At 34.6% G+C, this 27,789-nt stretch overlaps 2 protein-coding genes and 1 long non-coding RNA gene across 3 annotated transcripts in view; 1 reads left to right on the plus strand and 2 right to left on the minus strand.

Annotated features, from left to right (window-relative positions):
- Positions 1-21,215, plus strand: part of LOC113758796 (feruloyl CoA ortho-hydroxylase 1-like) — a 60,455-nt gene extending 39,240 nt beyond the window's left edge. The window contains exon 2 of the mRNA XM_027301516.1: positions 20,574-21,215. Within this exon, the coding sequence (XP_027157317.1) occupies positions 20,574-21,147 (574 nt within the window). The 3' untranslated portion in view covers positions 21,148-21,215. The remainder of the gene's footprint in view (positions 1-20,573) is intronic.
- On the minus strand, positions 6,156-7,857 carry LOC113758797. Its single transcript, XR_003466856.1, has 2 exons — positions 7,358-7,857; positions 6,156-6,379 (listed from the first exon to the last, which is right to left on the minus strand). It is a non-coding gene; the product is annotated as an uncharacterized LOC113758797 (long non-coding RNA).
- A 4,813-nt stretch (positions 21,216-26,028) lies between the features above and the next one.
- LOC113758789 (protein NRT1/ PTR FAMILY 5.5-like) lies at positions 26,029-26,784 on the minus strand. Its single transcript, XM_027301511.1, has one exon. It carries the CDS (start codon positions 26,782-26,784, stop codon positions 26,029-26,031), a length of 756 nt encoding a protein of 251 aa, XP_027157312.1.
- Between the last annotated feature and the right edge of the window lie 1,005 nt (positions 26,785-27,789).

Raw genomic sequence — 27,789 nt, forward strand, 5'->3', positions numbered from 1 at the left:
TAGTTCGCATTCAGCAAATGCGAACCACCTCATTTTAGAAATCACCCCATAAATAGCCTCTGTTGTAGAAAAACTTTTTTTTTTCATAATAATTTAAGAATTTCCTCGTGTTAAGCATCACTCATGTGGATGTGGGGATGGGATTGAGTACTGTTAGTACCGAAAACCTTAGTTATGCAGAAGTTTTGACTTTGGGATCAAATAATTTCTGGAAAAATACTAAATGTTCTCTCCCACTACAGCTTTGCAAAATCTTCGGCTTCGTTGACAACTACTGTAGCATCAATGGCATCATCTACATGATCATCAGGTTAAGAATTTCTTCTTCCGTTCTGGAATACCGAATACTGGCTTTTGATTTAAGTCGTCAAGTTTTTCAACTTTTGCCTCTTCCCGGAGGAGGAGGAGGAGCTGGTATTTATATGCATTTTGCGGTTGGGGGACGCTTTGCTCTGATTCATGGCGCTGAAAGAGAAAAGACTTGGCTATTGGAAGAATGTTTTCAGGGTGGAAAGTGGATTGTTGTGGATACGCCGTGGCCAGAATGTTGGAGGTTGAATCCAGAGATGATTGTCAACTGAAGACGAGCAAGTATCCAAAACGAAAGACTGTAGAGTCTTTTGACGCATAGAAATTAGATCTTCTTGTTTCTTTGGAACACGTGCTGCACCATCCAAAAAACATAACTAATATCTAAAATCTACTGGAATGAAGTTTCAACTGTTAGAGAGCATCCAAAAAACCAAAAAACAAGGTTTTGGATACTTGACATAATTTTAAGAGTGGCATTGAGTTGACACTGAGAAAGTGACGCTAGAAATCCCACTCAATATTAAACTAGGATATGATCATTTTAAATATGACTAATTCTAGTTTTAGTTGATAAATAAAGACATGTATTATGCATCTAAATGTACATTGTAAAAAATAGAGAGAGAATTCACTCTCATCCCCCATTTTTATTGGGTTTCAAAAAATAAAAATAACATAGAATCAGATAAATCAAATCTCGACCAACAACAACTCTTGTCATGGTTTTATGTATGAAAAGGATATCTATTGAATTGAGCTCTCAGCTCGAGCTACCTTCCTTTTGTAGTTGATGTCTGAACTTTTAAGGCCATCTTTGGTTTTAATTCAATCTAATCTAACGAGAAACGAAGTGTGAAAAGTTTAAGAAGATTGAGAATTTGAAATTGCCTGCACTAAAAAAGATCATGAACCCAAGTAATTCTAACTCCCAAAATGACAAGGAATAAAGTAATGAACTTGCAACTCTTGTACAGTGGATTCCAAAAATAAAAACTGACAATCGATCCTAACTTTTTTTTATCCTTTTTATTTATTATTTTTTTTAACAATCCTAGCTCGCTATAACATAGGCCTTTCTGTTTGTACTACTTTCTCCTCTCGTCGGTGTTTTGGCCTTCATCGGAAATTGGCAATGCGGAGATAGCATACGGACCTAAGGATGAGGCCCTCGAGGGGAGTCGCCTGAAGGTACTCTATAATTTCAAAAAATGGAAAAACAAATAAATAAAGAACTCCTTAGAGTAAGCAAAGCATGTGTAATACGGTGTATTTGCTGAGATTTTGCCAAGATCAAAAGTAACTTTGAAATCTTTTAATATTCAAGCTCAATCTGCATAAGAAACTCGCTCGTTAGATGGAATTATGTACTCTTTGACATTCGGTAATTAACTATATATTCAGGTTAATTTTTATTACATTGATAGTGTGAACAATCGTAACAGCATGTTATATGTGTAAGTGAATTAAAAAAATTTACACTAACAGTTTAAGAAAAGTTACTTTAGAATTTCTTTTTCTAATAGGGATTGAGACATTGAGATCATTGTAAAGTGCAATCAATGGTTAAAATCATATGAAATTGAAAAAGCTCGTATTGCCTTTGTTGCATAATCAAATAGTGGCATACTTGAGAATGTTTTATATCACAGCGATACACTGTTGCCGGAGCGTGCATTGCACGAAGTCTAGTCCCACTTTAATAGTCTTGTTTTCCTTTTTCGTCTGTCCCAAATTTAGTCCACTTTCCCAATGTAGTAATCTTTCAAATTGTCTAAAATATCCTTATTAAATATCTTGTTATTAATATATTGTTATTAAATACTAACCCACTCCATTGAATACATTGAGTTTTTAAACTCCTCGTGATTAGCATAAGGGTATTTTAGGAAATTATTAATTAATTATGTTTCCAACCAAATTAATTACACTTTCTTAATCTGAAAAAAAAACCAAGACTAACAAAACGGGACGGAGGGAGTATTTGGTAGGATATTATTCAGTGCCGAAAGCCCTTGTTAGTAGTCTGATCCTGTTGGCAACAAAAAAGATGTAGTTACTACATAATTCAATTTGTCATAATAGTTAAATATGTCCTCGAGATTTGTTTTGTCTGAAGCTTCATTCTCACGTTAGTTGTTAATACTAAATTTTGTAATTTATATCACCATTTAGGATCATCTATGCATAGATTAACGAACTCTTCTAATATATTTTAAGTTTTATTAACAAAAAATGTGTGAGCATTCGAGGAGTGGAATTTGATTCCGTATCCATTGTTCCAGTCCATTTTTTCACCAATAGTGCAAAACTGTTACTGTTGGTATCAAGTACGTCAAAAAATAAAGCACATTTCGAGGATCTAATACATAACGGATTTTTTTTCTTTTAATGTTTTTTTTGGGGGGGGGGGGGGGGGGGGGGGGTGGGGGGGGAGGGGGCCAATACATAACGGAATTTTATCAGCAGTGTTATATCGCATCTTAGAAATTAGAAAGAATTCAAGTTTCTTAAAAATTTATTACTTCAGTGAATGGAAACGGTCGAAAATTGAAACTCAGCCAATTTATTTACGGTTATTTATTAGCAAAACAAAAACAATTAATATAATTTTTTTTTAAAATAAAACTTTATTAATTGAAAGAGCAGGACCCAGAAACACAATGTCAACCCGGGTAACCACCCCCTACCGGGCTAGCCACTCCTCTCCTCCTAACTGCAGGTACGCCAGCCTTGTCTAACCGAGTTTCTCCCCGCGCCAAACGAGGAAGTTCACTGAGCTGATTGTAAATGGTGATATGCGGGTGGATGTCCGACACACCCACGTTTGCTAGACAGTCTGCCACCCTGTTTGCTTCTCTGTAAGCTAAGATGGGCTCAATTAATGTTGATGCATGACTATGTCTGATGTGTGTATATATAATATAATTATATATACAGCACAAACCGAGCACGAAATTCCTTAATAAGAATCAAAGATGAGGAACACTGCTGTCAATAGAACAGCTCCTTGGGTCATCATTTTGAGTTTTTACTTGGTTCAGACAGCCCAGGTTTAGGCTTGGTTTGCTCAATACACAACAGTTATATACAATGCTCTGCGTAATCAGAACTTAGAACTTCATTGCCAATCTAAAGATACTGATTTTGGATGGAAAACTCTACGACCTGAACAAAACTTCAGCTGGACGTTCAAGGAGTTTTGTTCAGAACTTGAACGTCCAGCTGAAGTTTTGTCCAGGTCGTAGAGTTTTCCATCCAAAATCAGTATCTTTAGATTGGCAATGAAGTTCTAAGTTCTCGTTACGCAGAGCATTGTATATAACTATTGTGTATTGATCAAACCAAGCATAAACCTGGGCTGTCTGAACCAAGTAAAAAATCAAAATGATGATCCAAGGAGCTGTTCTATTGACAGCAGTGGTCCTCATCTTTGATTCTTATTAAGGAATTTTGTGCTCGGTTTGTGCTGTATATCAACATTAATTGAGCCCATCTTAGCTTATATTAATTGTTTTTGTTTTGCTAATAAATAACCATAGATAAATTGGCTGAGTTTCAATTTTCGACCGTTTCCATTCACTGAAGCAATAAATTTTTAAGAAACTGAATTCTTTCTAAGATGCGATATAACGCTGCTGATAAAATTCCGTTATGTATTGCCCCCCCCCCCCCCCCCCCCCCAAACAAAAAAAACCACAAAAAACACCCAAAAAAACATTAAAAGAAAAAAACGTGGATCTAATACATAACGGATTAAATGAGCTCGCCTTTGATGGAGTGGTCTCTAAGCCCTCTCAACTTTTCCTTTTTCTTTTGTCATTTGGGCTACAAAAAGTAGAAAAAATTAAAATATTCATTCTAAACCCTCTTAACTTTTCTTTTGGTTTTGTCGAGGGAGAAGATATATTCATTCTTATCAAAATGTTACGTCTTTTTGAAGTAATTGTTGATCGTTCTTGAGTGTAAATCATTCTAGAGTGTAAAATGAATTCATAAAAATATAAATTCACAATAAGACTAAAAGAAATTTAATAAATCAAAAATATTAAAGTTATTTAAAAAATAAAAAATGAATTAAAGGAAAAAAAATGTAGAAAATAGATTTGGGTATTGGGCGGTAAGTCATTCTAGAGTGTAAAATGAATTCATGAAAATATAAATTCACAATAAGACTAAAAGAAATTTAATAAATTAAAAATTTTAAAGTTATTTAAAAAATTAAAAATGAATTAAAGAAAAAAAATGTAGAAAATAGATTTGGGTATTGGGCGGGATCAATCTAAACCCATCCCAAAGTGATCCCATCCAAGTTAATCCCAAAACACATATGGGTAAGGTTGGACCCAAATCCATACGACCAGGTTTCATTTCAAACCCAAGCAAATCCCGCCCATTTTGCCACCTCTAAATTAAATAGAACTTTTAGTACAATGACATTTTAACATAAGATAATTTGACACAGTTGACACTTAATCTGATAAAACTAAGATTAGTGTCACGTAATGTAGTTGGTATTAATTATGCAGGATTATCGGAAACTCTTCTTAAATTGTATGTATTGACTATTGGTTTGTAACGAAATTAAAAATATTTTTGCAAAATAAGGTTTAATTTGAAAAACAAACACCTTCCCGTTTGGTAACAATTATGTGTTTTTTCTTTTGTTGGTTTGTAAAATTCAACGGACAAAAAAAAAACAATATGTTGGTTAACAACATTTGTTTTTTACAGAAAAAATTGTCTTTTCTGAAACACCAAAACTGCTGTTTTCAATTGTTCAAACAACAGCTAAACCGTGTTAAGGATGTCATTTGGACTCAGCTAGCTGGGCTTTGATAAGTTTAACCCCAAAACAAGAACGAAAAATCATTTTCAGGCCCAAATTGGTCCTATCCAAAACTCTTATAGGCACAAGCTCATCTCTACCCATTTATCAAAATGGACATCAGGCTGGGATTAGATAACCTTGAATTTTTTTTTTTTTTTTGTAAAATCATAGATATTTATATTTCTAAAATGTTTATATTTACCAATCAAACAAAAAATTATAAGCTAAAATAGTTATTATATGTATTCATTTTTAAAGATATATTATGTAACTAAAAGATTATTGCTTCAAGATAAATATTATTAACAAACATACGATTATTTCACAAAATTTGAGTACTTTGGATTTGGAATACAGATAAGCATTAAACATATAAATTATTTGAATTTGATATTATCATTTCGGTTGGGCCTACTCTAGGTTGACTCTGACTTGGCCCAAGTCCTAGCAATTCTCAATTGTGCACTAACTTTAAGCGCCATTAGTCATTTATTTCTGATTTCACAGAACAAATTGTGTGTTTTTTTTTGTCTCAAATGGTGTGGTTCAACCAAATGTTTTCGAGATTTAGTGCATGTTTTCCAAACTAATCATTATATGTTTTCGACATCTTGGAGGTCACCTATGTTCTCGAATTAGGCCAAAATTTCCTAATTGGTGAGATCGCATTAATTGCAACGTCCCAGACGACCTTGGTGGGGTCATGATAATGCAAATGAGAATAATAGAAAATAAAAAAAGGTAAATAGAAGAATGGGTATAATGGCAAGAAAATGATAAAAAAAAAAAGGATCTAAAATAGGAAAAATGCATGAAAATATCATGAACACAGGTGATGGATGAAGCTTGCGCAAAAAGTGCCTAATCGACTAGCGTTGGATTTTTCTCTTCTAAACTACGTTGCTACCGTTGGTTGGACTAGCAGGAAAAACAAGAAGTGTCCACAACTAGCGTTTATCTAATTTTGGAGGCACATGACATGCATCTTTGCATTGGACAAGAGCATAGACGAGAATGAGAGAAGGTAAAACGAAATTCCAAAATTTGTTTAAGCAAACAATTGAAACTTTGGTATGACATAGAATTCACAGCTGTAGAAAGAGGACTAATCCTCAGATGCAAAACAAAACAGAAAAACACCTACTGAATACTCGAAGCTTAAATACACGAAAACACAACAAAACTATTATTGCTTCTCGAGGCACTCTGGACAACAACAGCAGCAGCCACTCTGATAGTCTGAAAGATAACAAAGTAGCAACGTTCATAAATTTTCTCTAGAGAAGTGCCAATTTCAAAAAAAAAAAAAACATTAAAGCTCAAGATTTATTACAAGAAAAAGATAAATGAAAAGTTAAGACCGTCTAGTCTGAAATATACAAATTGTCAAATCTTTTCTCCTTGCAGTGGTGGAGGAGGTAGAAAACTAATCTAGTATGGAACTGTTCTAAAGCATATAAAACTATTGATGGAAAATTAGATCAATGAGCTATTATCCTTGTAATCAGGTGAAAATAAAAAAATTCAATAAAATTCATAACATGGAATTTAATGAAACATAGGAAACAAAATGTAAATATGAATAATAGAAGAGAATTATTAGAATTCAAAATTTTGAGACAGTCGAAACAATTGCCAATAGAAAGGTACAACCTACATAAAGCACATAAAGTTTTGTTATCAAGTTTTTTGGGATCGAAAATTTCAAAAGTTAAGGGAATGAAAATTTTGGTCTACAATCATGTAATAGGTTATTGGGGAAAAAAAATTTCTTTGAAAGCTACCAATTTGATGTTAGAATCTTGTTGGTAAGCTATTCGGTATCAGGCATCTACAGCTTTATACTCCTATCTATTTAAATTGTTATGCTATTCTTTTGTTGATATAACTTATTAAGATTCTTTGTTTGAAAAAAAAAAATAAACTTATTGAGCTATAATTTTCTTGTATTGGAAATATTTGGAAAAAAACAAATTACGAATCACAATAGGTTGCAAATTATGAATGTTAAGTTCTAATTAGTTCTCTACGATCAATATGAATAAATCCTTATGAAGGTTGCATATAAAAGTAAGAAGAATAAGTTAGATGAAGGAAAGTCTACAAAAATGTGAAATTTTCAAAGAGCAAATTATCAAAGATAGTATGCTACGGATATTGTGGCTCCTTAGCGTGTGATACGAAAAACAGAGTATGCGTGCTTTTATAGGAACTTACTCAACGGAAATTCCTCCGCGGGCGAGTAGTCTTTACCCAGATTTTGTCACAGGCACTTTCTATAAACTTGAAATATGCATAGCGCCATGACTTCTTGAAGAGAAGGATTCCCAAAACTCCTGACAGCCCGGCAGCAAAACCCGGTCCTATTCCAGCATAAAACCAAGACCAATCAGATTCGCTGTGGCCTTCATCATCATCAATAGGCCCATTTTTGGCAGGCAATTTGTGTTCCCAGCAGTTGTTTGGGAGCGGTTTGCCACAGAGTCCACTGTTTCCTTCATAGATGGATGGATCGGTCAAGGTTTGAAGCTGATTTCCTGATGGTATTGGCCCTGAAAGTTTATTGTGTGACAAATTGAGAGAGTTCAATGAGTACAAATCAGATAAGCTTTCAGGGATTGCACCGAAGAGTTCATTCATTGATAGATCAAGTGTTTCAAGTTGCTTCAAGTTGCCAATCTTATCAGGGATCTTTCCAGTCAAATGATTTTGTGAAAGATTCAAAAACTTGCAATTGAACCAGCTCCATTATCTCATCAGGGATCTCACCAACTAAATTATTTGCTGAGAGGCTTAAGGATTTAACAAACTGAAGGCTTCCTGGTGAATACTCAACTTCTCTTCCTCCCTTAATGTCTTGAAGGCTTTCTTGTGAAAAATTGCTATTACGATTGTCATCTAGCCCTGATACCATGGCACTAATGTTGTTAAAGCAGTGAGGAATAAATCCACTCAAGTTATTATGTGCTAAGTTCAGCACTCGAAGATGTGAGAGTTGGCAGAGTGTATCGGAAATAGCTCCATGGAAGTTATTTGACTGAAATCTTAGAAACTTTAAATTTGATAACCTTTCCCCAATCCAAGCTGGTATAATATCCTTCAGTCCATTGTCACCGAGATCAAGAATTAGCAAATTGCTCAGATTCTGCATTGAGGCAGGGAGCTTCCCAACGAATTTATTTCCATTCAAATGCAGAACATAAAGTCTCCGCAAGTTGCCCAGTGAACTCGGAATCTGACCAGATAGACTATTATTTGCCAAGTTTAGGACCCACAGGTCTCGCAAGTTTCCTAGACACAGAGGAACACTTCCGGACAGAAGATTGTTGGATAGATCCAATTCTGATAAATTTTCCGACTTGCACAAGTCTTCAGGGATAGTACCTGTGAAACGGTTATCATTTAGTAAGAGAGATTGTACAACCGAAGTTTGACCAACTTCAAGCTGCGGAATATGTCCAGTAAGAAAATTGTGTGAAAGATCTAAATATGAAATATCCAACGGCAACGATTTGAGAGATCCGTCAAATTTGTTGGAGCTTAGAGATATATATCGAAAAGGATAACGACTTGGTCTATGCTTCAATTGTTTGAACTCCAAAGGATTTCCAGTTAGGCTGTTGCTGGAGAGATCTACTGACGTAATATTATGACAAAGCACTCGAAACCAGCTGGGTATGGCATCTGAAATGCTCGCGTTCCGCATGTCTAACTCCCAAACCTCCTTCTGCGTCCGAAGCCAAGCTGGGAACCTGGCTCCCACAATGATGGATCCCATCCGAATTTCATGGAGTTGAAAAGGAGGAACCCACGAGGAGCTCACGTTCAGAGCGAGTGAGTTTCCAGATAGGTCCAGTGACTTCAGCTCTCGGAGTTTCGCAAAATGGTCTTCAAATAGGACACCAGTTAATGAATTGTCACCAACGTCAAATGCTTGTAGCTTCGTCAGCTGCCCAAGATTGGTCGGTATGGTACCATTTAAGCTGTTATCAGACAATAATAGGTCAGTTAGTTTTGGAAGCTGACCTATTTCACTTGGTATTGGTCCTTGCAAATTATTAAACCCCAGATGCAAATAAGTAAGATTTATAAGTTGGCCTATTTCACTTGGTATTGACCCTTGCATATTATTGTCACTCAGACCCAAATAAGTAAGGCTGCTTGCATTACAAAGTGATTTCAACGTTGAAGCATCAAAGCGATTTGAAGATAGATCGAGATGAACTAGAGAGATCATTTGGTCAAACAGACCATGAATTGGATCATAAAGATTATTATAACCAAGACGAAGATCATGGAGGCCAGTAAGATTACGGAGCCAAGGAGGGACCATGTCGTTGTTGAAATTATTTCGTTGGAGATCAAGGAAAGCAAGAGATGTGAAATTGACATGTGAAAGATGAGGATGGATGAAAAGATCACAACTATTCAAGTCTAGTGTTGTTAGTGAATGAAGCATGTTAATTGACTGTAAACCATCTTGAGCACCTGTAAGGTTCACTATGGACAGAACTAATCCTTCTAGAGAAGAGAGCCCAGCAACCCACCCGAGATCCTTAGTCCTCAATGAGAAACCTGAATCCCCAAGATCTAAATACCGTAAATGTGAGAGGTTTCCTAAATGGTGGGGAATTTCACCATCAAATCCTGCACTTGAGAGATTGAGGTATCTCAAGTTTTTCAACAATCCAAGGAATGCGGGAACTTGGATTCCTGAAAAACTATTTGAGCTCAGGTCCAAGTACCGCAAATTGGTCAAATTGACCAAAGATGGACTCAATTGGCCTCCCAAGCGATTTTTGAAGTAATCATTATCATCAAAATAGGGTGGCAACGTGTTGCGTAGATCAAGTTTCAAAACGCTACCACTAGTTTTGTGACAACTAATGCCTTCCCATGAACAACAGCTTTCTCCAACCCAAGATGACAGACGATTTGATTCATCTGTCAACCCATGCTTGAATTGAAGAAGAGCTTGCCGTTCATTCTCAACACAGGAGACATTCGAATAATTATGAGCTTGTTTGCTGCTGCTACCATATGGGAACTGGCTAGTGATAGGAATAGAACTGAATAAGAAGAGAAGTAGGAAAGATGAAAAAGTACAAAGAAGATGATGCTCCATTGGATTTCTTTCGTATTATTGGTTTATTTGATATAGTAAGCGCAGATGGGTGGCCTCATTTATACTCTTATAAAATGCAACACTTCACCATTCTCTGTTTGTGGTAAGTAGGAAGGAACCATACAAAGGTGATAAAGGACGACGACTTCAAGTCTTCGTGGAAAAAAATTTGTTAACGTGGTGGAGGGGGAAGACAGCGTGGAAAATCCTTGCGTGCTTGTGGGGAAAATCCTTGGTGACATACAAATGGAAATATTAAGGGTAAATTATATTTTACCCCCCTGTGGTTTACCCTTTTTTTACATAACCCCCCTATAGTTTCAAAAGCTATACATAACCCCCTCATGGTTTGGATTAAAGTGTCAAAGTAACGGAAATAGTCCCTCGTAACGGAACTTCTAAAAATGTCGAAATTACCCTTATAAATACATGACACATTAACCCCCTATGATTTTTATATTTTACCATATAACCCCCTTATGGTTTAATATTTTATCATATAACCCCCTTATGATTTTCAAAATATACACATAACCCCCCTTGGTTAATACATAAATTTCAGCCTTACATAAGGGTATCTTTGACATTTTAGATGACGCCGTTACGAGTGACTATTTTCGTTACTTTGACACTTTAATCCAAACCATAAGGGGGTTATGTATAGCTTTTGAAACCATAGGGGGGTTATGTGAAAAAACGCTAAACCACAGGGGGGTAAAGTGGAATTTGCCCAAATATTAATTCATTTTATTTTTGGATTTTGATTTAATTTGGATACCGACGTTACCATAAAAAATCAATCCTAACTATGTTCTGTTATTCATATTAACTACTGATCGGGACACATTGTATGTGTTTATAAATAATTCAAGTTATGTTTAATTGTAAAAATTAGTTTTCCGGAAATTAGTTTTATATTTTGAAAATTCATGTTTTATGAACTTTTGTGTGAAAAACAATATACATGAGCAGTTATTTTTGTTAGTTATCATTCATTGTAAGCATTAGCAATACAACTAAAAATTCCACATAAAACTAGAAAAAGTAATTTTTTGAGAATTTCAAATGTGCATTTAAAATTATAAGAAGCAAAGAAATCCTAAATAAACAACGTTCAAGATCATGGAAATTGGGCAGCACATAACGTTCCAAGTTGGGTAGAAAATTGGCGGATGTGTTGGGTCTAAGTCCGCTCGTCAATGGAAGTCGTGACTCACCGTGGAAAATTTTTATTTTCTTGTGGACAAAATCCTTAGAGCCATATTTTGTACTGACTTAATGGAAATTTTGATTCTCTATCAGTTGGTTGTGGAATTGATTTTCTGATTTACGACCCTCACGTTTGCAATCTAAATCAATTTAAAAATGTTTGACTTAAAGTCACCAAACCTATTGAAAATTTGCCACATATCCTAAATTTGATAAGTCTATGTTAAAGAAGCAAATAAATAAGGTTTCCATGAGATGAGAACAACAAAATCTAAAGCACGAAGGACAGTAGTTTGCATTTCATGTTGGATAGTTACAAAAAAAAAAGGTGAACATTTATCAAAAAAGTTTTGTATAGATTTTGAATTTTTCTTTTAATGTAATTATTCATTATCAAAATTTGATCTTTCAAAAGTTTATATTGTTGAATAAGAGGTTTAAGCACTCAAAAAGCATTTATACCTAAAGTGAATAATACCTCTATTAGTTTCTCCTGAAGGGCATGTAAGCATAGAACTCCCCCCTTTTTTTTTTGGCCTTCTTTGGGCTAATCTATATTTCTTTCTCCTAGGACATTCTTTGACATTATAAAGTTTTTCATAAGTAAAACATTTTAGTTGCTTTTAAATTATAAAGAATATGAAGCTAAAAAAAAAAAAGAATAGACCAACAAACTAGAATGCAAATATCAAACCAAGAAAAGCAAAGAAAATTTCCTAAATGCATAGCCCCCAAGATCAAGACGTCCAATACATATAAGCGTTTCAAAGGGGTTAGAATAGTAGTCGGTTTGGTGGTCCAATACTTTCACTTATTGTAGGTGCCTCAACCAATGATCTGTTCATGTCGGCAATTATATGGGTCATTTTAGAAGGAAAACAACTCCTAGCATCGAGCCACCCTATTGGGCAATCAATGTCTGGATGACAGCAAAAATTCCCAATGACGTATCAATTGTATACAATTGGCTGAAGATTCTCTGCAATTTCATCATGCAATTCATCTAACTAATTCATGGAAGTTAACCACAAGACTTTGAAAAGTTTACAAAGCCTAAATGGATGCGGTTTCACTTGGGACAAAATTGTGATAGTAAAATTTGGTATAACTAATAGTAAGTTTTTGCACAAAACAAATAACTTTTATTTATTATTGTAATGTAATTTGCTATTTAACTATCAAATCTTACTAGATTTTTCAGCAAAATTACCATTTTTTTTCCCAAAACTAAGCATTTTTTTTTATATAAAACATACTATTTTTTTTTTAAAAAAAACTTATGACTTCATTAACAAATCTTACCATTTTTTTAGTAGATTTTACTATATCATTAACAAAACCTTTCTATTTTCAAACAAAACTTGCTATTTTTTGTACAGAACTTGCTACTTTTTCAAACAAAATTTATAGGGTCAGCTAGCAACATTTCTAAGGGGATGGCTCAGGTAGTCCAACATATTGTTTGGATAGAGGATTATTTACCAAAATTTATTTGCTTACATCATTATTACAATTTTCAACACACCTTTTTATTTTCTCAATTACCTTTTTATCTCACATACATCACATCACAAAAAGTACTACAGTAAAAATATCTTAAATGTAGAGAACTATCAAAAGTATATGACAACACGAGCCAGTGGATTGTTTTAGTTCCCACATTGGCTTGTCCAATTGGAAAGACTCATTGCTGGGCAGCAATGATCAATAACTTTGAATGCATTGTTGATTTACATAAAATTTTTGTTATTGTTCTAGATCTCTTATTTCGAGTGTACAATAATTACTTGTTAATATTCATCTTAAATTATTTTCATTATACTCGATCTGCAGAAGAAACATGAGAAAGTAGATCATTTCAAAAGTTGTTCTTGAGTTAGTTATATATGGTTCAATGGGGCCTTATGCTCAGCATTTGAGCACTTAGATTTTTATAGTAATAAGATTATGGGCATCTTTTGTTTCTGCGTTATGAAAATAGAACAAGACAATTTTGATTGGCATTGAAATTGTCAAGACAATTTTGATTACAGATTAGGAATTAAATTAATAAATTCTAGCTGCTAACACATCAATTGATCATACCTAATGAATTGCGAAATTGAAGATGTCAATTCAAGATTGATTTTCTGTATTGCCACTAATTTACTTAGACAAATGCATAATCCAAAATATAAACACTATTTCTTCTGGAAATTGCTCTGTTTGGATTGGTGATTTTTTGAAAACAAAATTTTCAACTACAATGTTATAATAATACCCAAACAAAAACAACCTCAAAAATACCAAACATTTGTGTAGCAAAAAGTTATCGTAATTGGCTACGAAAAAATTGTAGCAATATCAAAGTAATTTGGCTACAAAAAATTCATAGTTGAAAATAAGATTTTTGTTGGAAAATCGGTGGAGCTAAAGGCAAAATCTAAGTTTTGTTTTTTTTGCTATGAAAATAAATATCTTTGCCGACATACAATTTCGTCATAAAAGATAATCTTTTGGGCTACAAAAATGGGAAACATAGGAAATAATTAAACTTTTGACTACGGTTTTGGAAAATTGTCATCTAATACCTTTTGCGACGTGGATATCGTGACGATTTTGGCTAAGATATTTTTTCGTAGTTAATTATTAAAGGCCACGATTTTTGAGTCTATGGCTACAATGTTTTTGGTAGCCTCAGACCAACTCTGTTGCAGTGAGAATCAGTAATTGCAAAGCCAACAGCGATATCATGGCAAGTACCTTGTTATAAGTATACACGGAGTCAAGCATATGTTTCAATTATTCTGCATAATTTTTTTAGTCTATGGAAGTCTCTTGTCAGGCACAACAAAATACTAAAATTTCTTAGGCAAACTATTATAACTTTTATTGACATACAATTCATAGCAAATAAAAGGACGTCTAATTTTTCATATTACATCAGCAGATGCCAAAAAAAACCTGAAAAACAGCTAGTACTCAAAATATAACCATACAGAAAAAAAACAGTGAAACTATTACTGCTTCTCAAATCACCTAGAAGAAATTGCTCATTCTGAGGGCCACAACAGCAGCAGCAAGCACTTGAATGATTGTGGGCCTAGCAGATTGGAAAATAACAAAGTACCAATATTACTAAATTTTCTCTAGCAAAGTGCCAATTTCAAGGGCAAAATATATATCAGCAGTTCATGAATATAAAAATTTATTCATCTAGAATAATCAATGGTTCAAAAGTACCTAAAAACATTAATTAGTAGTTTGTAAGAGTTTTTCAGAGAAAAGCTAGATTGAAACCAATTCGAAGTTGAATAACTACATCAACTATTAGCATAAACTCCTACAGAATTCTTCTGAAGCATAAAACCGTTGACAGAAAATTAGATCGGCGAACAAGACAAACAATCTAAATTGTTCGACATAGAATATTTATTCCATTCAAATGCTAACAGTAAAATAATTATCTTTATAATCGGTCGTAAACAAAAAAAAAATCGATGAGATTCTCGTAACATCGACTTTAATGAAACATAAGAGAATGTAATGTAGGCATGAATAATATAAAAGAATTATTACAATTCAAACTTTTGAGAGAGTTGAAACAATTGCTAGTAGAAAGAGAGAGAGGTTTTGCTATCTAGTTTTGGGATCAAAATTTTCAAAAGGTAAGGAAAGGAAATATGGTTTCCAATCACACGATATTTTATTGGGAAAAAATTCCTTGGAAAGCTATTGGTCACAGGCATCTACTACTTTACGTCACAATTGCTATGTCATTTTTTTATTAATATAATTTATTAAGCTTCTTTGTTTGGAAAAAAAAAAAAGTACTAGATAGGCATTCATTTCTTAGTGGATAGAATTGGTCAAGTTGGGATGCATAAAAAAAATCTTCAGAAATATTTGGAAAAAACAAATTACAAATTACAATAATTTGTCAAATTATCAATGTTAAGTTCTAAGTAGTTCTCTACAATCAACATATAAAAGCAAAAAGAATAGTTATCAAAGACAGAGTCCTGAGTGTGTGATATGAAAAACAGAGTACAAGTGCTTTTATAGGAACTTACTCAACCGAAATTCCTCCTCGGGCGAGTAGTCTTTACCCAGATTTTGTCACAGGCACTTTCTATAAACTTGAAGTATGCATAGCGCCATGACTTCTTGAAGAGAAGGATTCCCAAAACTCCCGACAGCCCGGCAGCAAAACCCGGTCCTATTCCAGAATAAAACCAAGACCAATCAGATTCGCTGTGGCCTTTATCATCATGAATGGGCCCATTTTTGGTAGGCAATTTGTGTTCCGAGCAGTTGTTTGGGAGCGGATTGCCACAAAGTCCACTGTTTCCTTCATAGATGGATGGATCGGTCAAGGTTTGAAGCTGATTTCCTGATGGTATTGGCCCTGAAAGTTTATTGTGTGACAAATTGAGAGAGTTCAATGAGTACAAATCAGATAAGCTTTCAGGGATTGCACCGAAGATTTCATTCATTGATAGATCAAGTGTTTCAAGTTGCTTCAAGTTGCCAATCTTATCAGGGATCTTTCCAGTCAAATGATTTTGTGAAAGATTCAAAACTTGCAATTGAACCAGCTCCATTATCTCATCAGGGATCTCGCCAACTAAATTATTTGCTGAGAGGCTTAAGGATTTAACAAACTGAAGGCTTTCTGGTGAATACTCAACTTCTCTTCCTCCCTTAATGTCTTGAAGGCTTTCATCTGAATCAACGGCGTAACCTCCATCTAGACCTGATACCATGGCAGTAATGTTGTTAAAGCAGCGAGGAATAAATCCACTCAAGTTATTATGTGCTAAGTTCAGCACTTGAAGATGTGAGAGTTGGCAGAGTGTATCAGAAATAGGTCTATGGAAGTTATTCGACTGAAATCTTAGAAACCTTAAATTTGATAACCTTTCCCCAATCCAAGCTGGTATAATATCCTTTAGTCCACTGGCACCGAGATCAAGAATTTGCAACTCTATCAGATGCTGCATTGACGGGAGCCTTCCAATGAATTTATTTCCATTCAAATGCAGCTTAGAAAGCTGCAACAAGTTACCCAGTGAACTCGGAATTTGACTGGATAGACTGTTATTTGCCAAGTTTAGGAAAGACAGGTCTTGCAAGTTTCCTAGACACAGAGGAACTCTTCCGGACAGAAGATTGTTGGATAGATCCAATTCTGATAAATTTTCCGACTTGCACAAGTCTTCAGGGATAGTACCTGTGAAACGGTTATCATTCAGAAAGAGAGACCACAGCGGAATTTGTGAAAATTGTCTAGTAAGAAAATTGTGTGAAAGATCCAAAAATGAAATATCCAACGGAAACAATTTGAGAGATCCGTCCAATTTGTTGGAGTTCAGAGATACTTCTCGAAAAGGATAATATGAAATATCAACGGAAACTATTTGACTATTTGTCGAATATTTAAATTTGTCCATACCTGTGAAACGGTTATCATTTAGTGCGAGAGACGACAGCGCATGTTGAAGCTGCGGAATATGTCCAGTAAGAAAATTGTGTGAAAGATCTAAATCTTCAAGCTGCGGAAACGATTTGAACTCCAAAGGATTTCCAGTTAGGCTGTTGCTGGAGAGATCTAATATCCTAATATCATCACAAAGCACTCGAAACCAGTTGGGTATGGCACCTGAAATGCTCGCGTCCCGCATGCCTAACACCTCAAGCTCCTTCTGCGTCCGAAGCCAAGCTGGAAACCTGGGTCCCACAATGATGGATCCCATCTGAGTTTCTTGGAGTTGAAAAGGAGGAACCCACGAGGAGCTCACGTTCAGAGCGAGTGAGTTTCCAGTTAGGTCCAGGTACTTCAGCTCTCGGAGTTTCGCAAAATGGTCTTCAGATAGGACCCCAGTTAATGAATTGTCTCCAACGTCAAATTCTTGTAGCTTCGTCAGCTGCCAAAGATTGGTCGGTATGGTACCATTTAATTTATTATGAGACAATAATAGATTAGTTAGTTTTGAAAGATGGCCTATTTCACTTGGTATTGACCCTTGCACATTATTAAAACTCAGATCCAAATAAGTAAGATTTATAAGTTGGCCTATTTTACTTGGTATTGACCCTTGCAAATTATTAAAACTCAGATCCAAATAAGTAAGACTGCTTGCATTACAAAAGCGGTTTGAAGATCGATCGAGATGAACGAGAGAGGTCATATGGTCAAATAGATCATGAATTGAATCAAAAAGATTAGTACCAACAAGACGAAGATCATGGAGGCCAGTAAGATTACGGAGCCAAGGAGGGGCCATGTAGTTGTTGAAATTATTTCCACTGAGATCAAGGAAAGCAAGAGATGTGAAATTGACATGTGAAAGATGAGGATGGATGAAGAGATCACAACCATTCAAGTCTAGTGTTGTTAGTGAAAGAAGCATGTTAATTGACTATAATCCATCTTGAGCGGCTGCAAGGTTCAACTTAGACAGGACTAGACCTTCTAGAGAAGAGAGCCCAGCAATCCACCCGAGATCCTTAGTGCTCAATGAATTCCACCCAAGATCTAAATACCGTAAATGTGAGAGGTTTCCTAAATGGTGGGGAATTTCACCATCAAATCCTGCACTTGAGAGATTGAGGTATCTCAAGTTTTTCAACAATCCCAAGAATGCAGGAACTTGGATTCCTGAAAAATCATTTGAGCTCATGTCCAAGTATCGCAAATTGGTCAAATTGACCAAAGATGGACTTAATTGGCCTCCCAAGCAATTTGTGCAGTGATAATCATCATACATTGTACCGTGTAGATCAAGTTTCAAAACACTACCACTGATTTTGTGGCAACCAACTCCTTCCCATGAACAACAACCTTCTCCAATCCAAGATGACAGACGATTTAATTCATCTTTCAATCCATGTTTGAGTTGAAGAAGGGCACGTCATTCACTTTCAATACAAGTGACATTTGAATGGTGATAAGCTTGTTTGCTGCTACCAAATGGGAATTGGCTAGTGATAGGAAAAGAACTGAATAAGAAGAGTAGAAGTAAAGATGAAGAATTACAAAGAAGATGACGCTCCATTGGAGAAAGAGCCATTTGTGTTTTAACTCGTGATTGTTTGTGTACTTAAATAGTGGTTGGTTGGTTGGAGAAAATTTTCTTGCTTAAGATCATAGCTATTGAATGAAGGACCAAGGAAAGGTTGAATTGATGCATGAACGACCAAAGAGGTTATTGATATATTTTGCAGTTTCCTTTTGAGGTGGAATCGTGGAAGTATTGCATTTTTAGCATCTGCTAGGACCATGGCTATGTATCTAACTATGACCATTCAAAAGTTGCCGCAATTGGAGAAAGGAATTTGGCTATATTTCAGCCTAGGCATGTCTCCATTGGAGAAAGAGCCACTTGTGTTTTAACTCGTGATTGTTTGTGCACTTAAATAGTGGTTGGTTGGATTTAACTGGAATTTATACATTCCTATGTATCTAACTATGATCATAGCTATTGAATGAATGACCAAGGAAAGGTTGAATTGATGCATGAACGACCAAAGATGCAATCATAATCAATTGGTCCCTTTTCTTTCTTCGGTTGACTGAATTGACCGAGGGTCAATTTCGTTCATTTGCTTTGATTAAGGAATCCACGGCTCTTTCCAACCTTGTTTGCATGGGTTGTTCCCTAATTATGGAGAACTAAATCCCTAATTTTAGTCAAGGGGCAACTCACGAATTGGTTTAGTATTACTGTGAGATCTAAATTATTTTTAATTATTTTCTTCATTTATTGATATTTATATGTTTCCTACTTTTAATTGTTATAGTTCTTGTGTATGATTGATTAGTGCGCAATAATTAATTATTCATATAGGCTATTTTGTTAAATAGGAGTAATTGAATCCGTAATTGTTCGTTTACCTCTATCTCAGTAGCAATTGGCGTAATTGGGTTTATGTTAGGGAAACATACAATCTAACTTAAACAAACCCTCGTAGCGTGTTTGTTGGTTAGGATTGGGCCTTTTTAATTATTAATGCAATCTAGAAATTAAATCCTACGGTCGTACCTAGGATTGTTTTTGGATTAGAGAAATAGTTAACGGTCGTATCTTAACTATCGAGAAATTAAGGAAAGGTTGATTGTTTATCGCGTGCATGACAACTATAACTAATCTATTAATAAATGTTGGAATTATCTGTGAATCGATGATCAGTGCATGAACCTTTTCTGAAGTGTACCCTTGGCTAGAGTTTCCCACAATTATTTCTTTTAATTAATTATTGTCTGCAGTTAAATAATTTAGTTAGCTTTTACTTCTAAAACCCCCCATTAATCTTGACTTGAAAAGAAACAAATTTCTCACGAGTCCCTGAGGAGACGACCCTGCTTGCCACTGTCTACTAGTTAGTGAATTCGGTTAAATAATTAATTCAGGTATATTGGATTAAGCAAACTTTTTTGGGAACATGGTGAATCAAGTAACCCATTGCACACCTAGAGTCCCTGCTCTAGTACTAGAATTGATTAATGACTGCTTCAGATGGTAGTTAGGTTTTATTTATTATTATTGCATAGGTTCGGCACCTGTTAGTAAGCAAATAAGTTAGGAGTTTTTCTCATATCTAATTTTGGCTTTTCTTCATTAGCCAAGTGGTGAGCAATGACCGTATGTATAGGTTCGTTAAAAAGAAGCAATGAATGTGATTAGTCCAACTATATCTTTTGATAATAAAAAAAAAATCAATCGGATGAGAAATTTATTGGAAAAATAAAATAGAACAATAGTTGAATCACCGAAGCTCTAATTTTCAAAATCACAAAGACAACGTAAAAGCCTGATATTTTTGAAAAATCGAGAGAGTGTTCACTTTTCAGGGACAGGTATACCTAAAATTTAGATATAAGGTTAAGATTATATTGAGATTGATTTACATTAGAAACACACTACTATCAATGATTTGTAGACGTCTGTAACTTACAGCATCTGTAATCTTGATATTTTCCTTGTAAAATTAGCCATCTAGACCACTTCTGTTGATTCGACTCTTCTGTTCCTGTTTGATTTGACTCTTCTGATTTGTTGACACATAGAATCTTGTCCAGTAATTCGGTCTAAATACACACTCTAATTTATTTCATAGAGATCAAGTTTTGGAACGCATAAAGTGGGCTAAACCCGTAATCAGAAAGCTAATGGAAGTGCTGCTGAAGGGACTGAATGTGGAGGAGTTTGATGAAGAAAAAGAATCTCTCCTGACGGGAGCCTGTACACTCAGCCTCAATCACTACTCTATCTGTCCGAACCCAGAATTGAGTTATGGAGTTGGCCCTCATTCTGATATTTTGAGCATCACTATCCTTCTTCAAGATGATGTGGGCGGTCTCTACGTTCGAGCAACAAGAGCTGGTCAATGGATCCATGTTACACCAATCCAAGGGGCACTCGTAGTTAACATAGGCGACACGTTGCAAATTGCGAGCAACGATCGATATAAGCGCATCGTGCATTGTGTGATTCCTAATGCAGCAAAAAACAGGGTTTCTGTGCCTATCTTTGCTTCTCCTAAAGCTGGAGGAGTTGTTGGTCCTTTGCCAGAAGTCCTGAAGAATGGAGAGAAGCCGATTTACAAAGACGTTCCCTGGTCAGATTACATGAAACACTTCTATAGCAAAGGACATGATGGAAAGAAGACAATAGAATTTGCTAAAATATGAAGTTCATCCCATAATTTATAAAATAAAATAAAATAAAATCTCTCTGTAAGCATGAGTGAGTAAGTGTGTGTGTGTGTGTGTTTTTTTTTTTTTCTGGTACGCATCAGTGTTATCCACCATTTCGACACCCTATCCAAAAATCTTTGTAATGACAGCACATTGGCCCTATTTCTTGCTAATTTGCAGCTACTGGTTGAACTTCAATCACACTATGAGTATACAAGATATCTCAAAATATGGTGCAGGCTATCCAGTGCTGAAATTTTGTGTTGGCCAACTTTATTGCAAGCTGTGTAGTGAAAAATTATGGATACTTCAGTCATCTCTAAAAAAGTTATAGAAGATTTAGTCAATTATTGGATTACTATTTTGATGGTCACTACTAGAATTTCAGAATAAAAGAGGATTTCAGTCATTGCCCAAAATTAGGATATTGGAATAATTTCATGGATAAGGAAGTAGCAAAGACAACATTAACCAATAGATAGAGTATCAAATACACCACTGGTTTCAAAGCAGCTTGACCCTGGGAAGAAACAGGACCTATTTTTCGACAAATGTTATGCAACATATAATTCTTGAACAATGTTTTTTTGAACAGTACATCAAGAATCTTAGAAATATCACGAACTCCATTTCTAGAATCCAAATTCAGACTTCTTAAAGTATTAGATTTAGGAATGTTCCCATTGAGGGTTCAACACTCATGATCTGGTCCTGATAGCAGAGCTGGTTGAGCTAAGGTACTTGGCTTCCCAGTTTTGTACAAAAGAAATCCCATCAGAAATTGCTAATCCCTGCAATCTTGAAAGTTTGATTGTGAAAGAAGCAATTGGTGAGGTGATTCTACTGGAGGCTATTTGGCATATGGAAAGATTGAGGCATATTCATATCATCAGTGCTTTTTTCCGTTTCCAGCACTACAGTCAAGAATCTTTTGATAGAAACCCCTTTGGAACGAGTAATTTGAAAACCATTTCTACTCCTTCTCTAAATCATGGAAGTAATGTTTCAACGATCATGTTGGGTAGGCTATCTGGGCTGCAGAAACTCAGATGCATATTTACAAAAGGTTGGGATCATTGCAACAGCTTTCCAGAATTGAGTTGTTTGAGTCAACTTGAATCTCTTAAAGTTTGCTTCTCTGGTAAGGTTCATAGTCCTTCCAAGTTTAGCTTTCCTGCAAATCTCAAAAAGTTGATAGCATCAAGTTTTCAACTACCATGGAATGAAAACTCAGCCATTGGAAGACTTCCCAACCTTGAAGTTCTCAAATTATTAGACAGAGCATTTGAAGGGCAACAGTGGGAAATGAATGAGGGAGAATTCCAAAACCTGAAGTTCTTGAAATTATATTTGCTGAACATTATAACATGGATTGTGTCTAGTAAGCATCTTCCCAGTCTTGAGCAAATTGTATTGCACAGATGTAAACACCTTCAAGAATCCCTTCAGGTTTTGGAGAAATTCCAACACTAGAGGTTATTGAGATGAGGGGGTGCAGTCCCTCTGCCAAGGATTCTGTCAAGCTGATTCAGAGAGCAGACTGATTTAGAAAATGATCAGCTTGAAGTCTACATCTAAAATTCCACGTTGATCTTTCATATCTACATTGAAGGTAAACTAGTGACGTAATTGCATCTAAACATCTTGCCTCTCTCTCTCTCTCTCTCTCTCTCTCTGTAATAAAAAACTGTTGCTGCTATGCACACCATTAATAGAGAGGAATATTTTCTCAATTTTGTGTTTTTGGTTGTTGCAGGTTCTTTTGCCAAACCTGCTGTTCTCGGGTTTATCCATGCATAATTTGTATTAGAGATCATTACATGCTTTTATCCAGCCTTGAGAAATTTCTTCAGTTGTAATTACTATAGCTTGACTCAATTAACGTCCATCGAATACTCCTTGAACACAATTTCTAAACACCTTTTTGTTTCTACAGTAAATCCTTCTGCAATGCAGTGTCATCTCCTCCTGGACAGTGATCACTTCATCCCTCCAAAATGCTCAACATAGTGGAAAAGCGGTTTTCAAAGAATCCAGTAGTTTGTCCTGGCTCGGTTCTGATATGATAATGCAACCGTCAGCACCATGAAGGTGGATCAAACTTACTTTAAGCTTAACACAAACACTTCGAAGTGTTAATCCATCACAGATGACAATCAGAACACAAATCACAATCAGCGAAGCCTAGTGGTTGGGCAGTTTCATCGAAGTAAGACAAATGTTGGTATTGCTTCGAATTTGAGCTGCAGATGACCAAATTAAGTAAAAATAATTGCTGACACAAGACAAAATTAAGATAGATAATCTCTCTCTCTTCTCTGGTAGATACAAAAGTTGTACATCAGATAACAATAAAGGTAACTTTGCCTCTAATAGGATGATGGAGTGAAATCGATATGAACAACAAAAATCCTTCAACTAATCTAAAAAGGAATTTCTGCATAATCATCCTCTAGAGAAGAAAAAAATCATTATCATTACTATATAAAAAGTATGAATGTTGGTATTGGGTAGTGCAAGTGTAAGCACTTTTTTATCTTAGTTTATGTTATTCCTAAATTACCCTCATGTCTTTTAATTAGAATTATTGCATTTTAATGTGGCACTAATTAAAAGAAATAAAACACTCCAATTGATAACATTTTAATGGTATTGGTAATTATAATTAAAAATTCCTCATTAAAAACTATTTACCTACCCTTGGACTCCATCTCCTGTTATTATACGTATCAAAATTTCTTAATTGAAGCATGAAAAATTTCTCATTAGTCATTAGTTAAGATTATTAAAAAAATTCAATTTCAAAAAATAGATACTCTCTAGAAATGGAGAAACATATATATATATATATATACAATGAAAAGTATGAATGTTGGTATTGGGTAGTGCAAGTGTAAGCACTTTTTTATCTTAGTTTTTGTTATTCCTAAATTACCCTCATGTCTTTTAATTAGAATTATTGCATTTTAATGTGGCACTAATTAAAAGAAATAAAACACTCCAATTGATTACATTTTAATGGCATTGGTAATTATAATTAAAAATTCCTCATTAAAAACTATTTGCCTACCCTTGGACTCCATCTCCTATTATTATATGTATCAAAATTTCTTAATTGAAGCATGAAAAATTTCTCATTAGTCATTAGTTGAGATTATTAAAAAAATTCAATTTCAAAAAATAGATACTCTCTAGAAATGGAGAAACATACAATGACAAGAAAACCTTATTCATCTGTATATCTTCACACAAATATCACAAGTAAATTTTACAATTATGCACTTTTACCAATATGAAGAATTTTTCATGTTGCACCCAATGAAATTTCAATATACAAAATATGATGACACCTTTATAACTGAAATAGCAGTATTAAACTAGAAAAAAGAAATCTAAAATAGCACCATACAAACCACTATTATTCATAATAGCAACTGATCAAAACAGAAAAATTGAAATAAAATTGAAAAACTATTTATAAAATGACATAAAGTAAATAGCAAATGAATTAAAAAGCTAGAATACAATTCAAATAATACCAAAGACAACATCCAAATCGCTGATGTCCAGGGGAAGACAAACATTGTTATTGACAATAATAAGTAATGCTTCATTTGTATTGGTTTGAGCAAACCAAATCCATCCATCAAGTCAGAAACTATCTCCAATGATAAAATAAGAATTATAATAAGAGTAAATATAAAATGATAAATGATAAAATGAAAATGATATCCAAATTGTTTTTGGTGATATCCAAAATACCATTATTTTTCTAATGATTACATATATTTATTGTATTGCAATATTAGTGAATAATGGAAGCGATTATGAAATGAAAAGCTTTAAAATTAAGTAAATTTCATTTATGGTGAGAATTGTAATTAGACAGATTTAATGCACTCCAATAAGTAATAATAATGATAGCGGTTATGGATTAAAAGTTGGCAATTAAAAACTAAAACACTGCAATATACAAAAAATTAATATTAAAATTATTAATTAGCCACAATTCTCATTCCAATTTCATGATCATAAAAAAAACTAATATTAAAATCAAAAATATTGTCCTCATATGAAAAAAGTAGACGTGTTGCTCTTGCTTCGCATTGGATTGTGCTAAAAACATGAATAAAAGAAAAGGAAAATAGAAAAACTCCAACTATCTCTATCTATAAAATTTCAATTGTTAGAATGTACAAGCCAAAAAAACTTTACGTGGTGGATCATTTATACTCTATTATTGACAAAAATAAAATTAACATAATACAAAGAATTCAAATTACATGTATGCTTATTTTTCTAACTTAATTATATTCTTTGTTTATAAAAAATTTTGATGATTGTGGCTAATATGCAATAGAGTCATGAATATATAATACTTTTGGTAAAACATGATATTATCAATATTTGATATGTTAGAGTTCAAGTTATAAATCAAAAAGTGTTTCGTTCATGATTTCAAATTCAATCCTGAGGGATATGTCAACTACATTGGAATGTTTTCTGTCTCTTTTCATTTAATAAAATTTTTAAAAGTAACTAGCTTAAAAAAATAAATAACATAAAAATACTATATTACGATGTTGATGATCAAAATTTCATAAAAAACTTTTAGTAACTAAAAAGTAATATATTTTAAGATATTACAATAACGTGCAAAGCACGTGAACTATTACTAGTCAAAATAAAAGGTATGAACCATGTACAAGACCTATGAAGCTTGAGTGGGAAACACTTTCTTGAGACAAGTTAATGTTGCTCTCAAGCCATATATCAACGTGTAATGTTAGCAGCCAAAAGATCGTTAACAAAATTCAGAGAAGGGTCAACCCATTCTCTATTTCCAATAGGTTCCTCTTTTTCTTGATTTCGAGTCTATTCCTCATTTCCATCATTATTTCGAGCCTTTTCTTCATCATTTTCAGCAGCTTTCTCATCATTTGAACCTGGTTCTCTAAGAGGGAACAATACAGCCCAGAATACAAACCAAATGAAATTTGCAGCACTCAGGACAGCAAGCACCGAATAATAGCGATCCAGGCGACTCTGGTTTAATGTGTACTGAAACCAATTCCTTTTTCCCCCTTTTTCACTAACTTTACCTACAACATAAACTGATAAAACACTTCCAACGCCCGATAATCCAGGACTGAGGTATACAAGGTACTTTTTCATCGAAGGAGGACTCTGATCAGTCAAGAAAGGGGTAACATTGTTTTCATAGAGCCAGTCCAGACCAGCTAGAAGAAAGTATTGTGGAAGAAGCACAAACACACTCAAAGGGATCTTATCTTCCGGTTTATCTAGCAGTCCATGACTTCTGATCACATGTATCCTTCGAGTTTCGATTCCAGAAGCAGTTATGCAACATAACACTGAGAAGATTGTAGCAAGCGCAATGCCAATTGAGGGGGCATACTTTTCTTTGTGTGCTCCTCTTAAGCACCTTCCAATAGCAGTGAAAATTAACTTAATCAGTGACTTTGATATTTCATAGAACACCAGAATGACTGAGTTAGGCAACTTTAGTTTTCCAATCTTATAATTCATGTGGTTTGCTTGCTCTACGAAGTATGTGTTTCCAACAGAAGTAATGAGACCACAAATTACAGAGGTGATCCTAATTGGCATCATGCGGATTATGATTTTTGTCTCCTCTACTTCTGTCCGAGTGCACAGTCTCAATCTATGCTTTTCTGGTTCTTCAATTTCAGTCGTCAATTGGATGGCAGCCTTGTCTAAGAAACTGAGTGAAGTGCATAAAATATAAAAATGAGCTAGAGCCAAGTTAAGGAAATTAAATGCATCATGCTTTCTAAGTATAGAACAGGATATAATAAACTCAGATTTTGACTAATTGAGCTTAGAGAATATAAAATTATAAATCTGATGAAATTTTCACAACTCTAAAACCTTTCCACTGGCAATGTATATATTTGATTGGAAAGCATATGAACTATTAGATATTCGCAAACTATTATAAGCCATTGGTACTATTTAGATTGAGAAACTAGAGTTCCATGAATTTAGAGGTTGGCGGTAGTTACAGCATGGATGTGCTTCTTACTAACTTTGGCATACAACCATGCAACTTGTTGCACCACTATCAAGACCCAGTGTACGTGAACAAAATTCACAACTAAAACAACATCACTGCAGATCGGATTCCGTAAGAAATGTGCCAATTATGACAAATCTTAACCGTACCTTGCCTCATCTCAGGATTTTAATGGATCATTGACCGGAACAAAGTTTTTATAAGCAAACAAGTTAATCTATCTTGGGAAGGTAAATAATGTATAGAGAACAAAATACTAGTGGAAAAGTTTTGTCAAACCTGAGTAGTCCCTTGGTATGAGGCAATTTTGGAGTGTTGGTGTCTTGATTCTCATAAAGCTCTGAATATTGCTTAGGATCTTCAAACATTTTGCGTGTGGAGGCCACAAAGACTCTTAAAACATTGGTTACTGGACTTCCATCTGGTTTACTTTCCCCTTTGTATGAACCTGTACCCTGCAGAAATGCAAGGGTTGCCACCAATGTACATATTGCTGGGATACCAAACCGAAGTGACCATGGTTTTATATATGGTAGAGCAATTAAACCAATAACAGGGACAAGGATTATAAAACAAGC

The sequence above is a fragment of the Coffea eugenioides genome, unplaced genomic scaffold (assembly GCF_003713205.1).
Source record: "Coffea eugenioides isolate CCC68of unplaced genomic scaffold, Ceug_1.0 ScVebR1_71;HRSCAF=358, whole genome shotgun sequence".
Classification (NCBI taxonomy): Eukaryota; Viridiplantae; Streptophyta; class Magnoliopsida; order Gentianales; family Rubiaceae; genus Coffea; species Coffea eugenioides.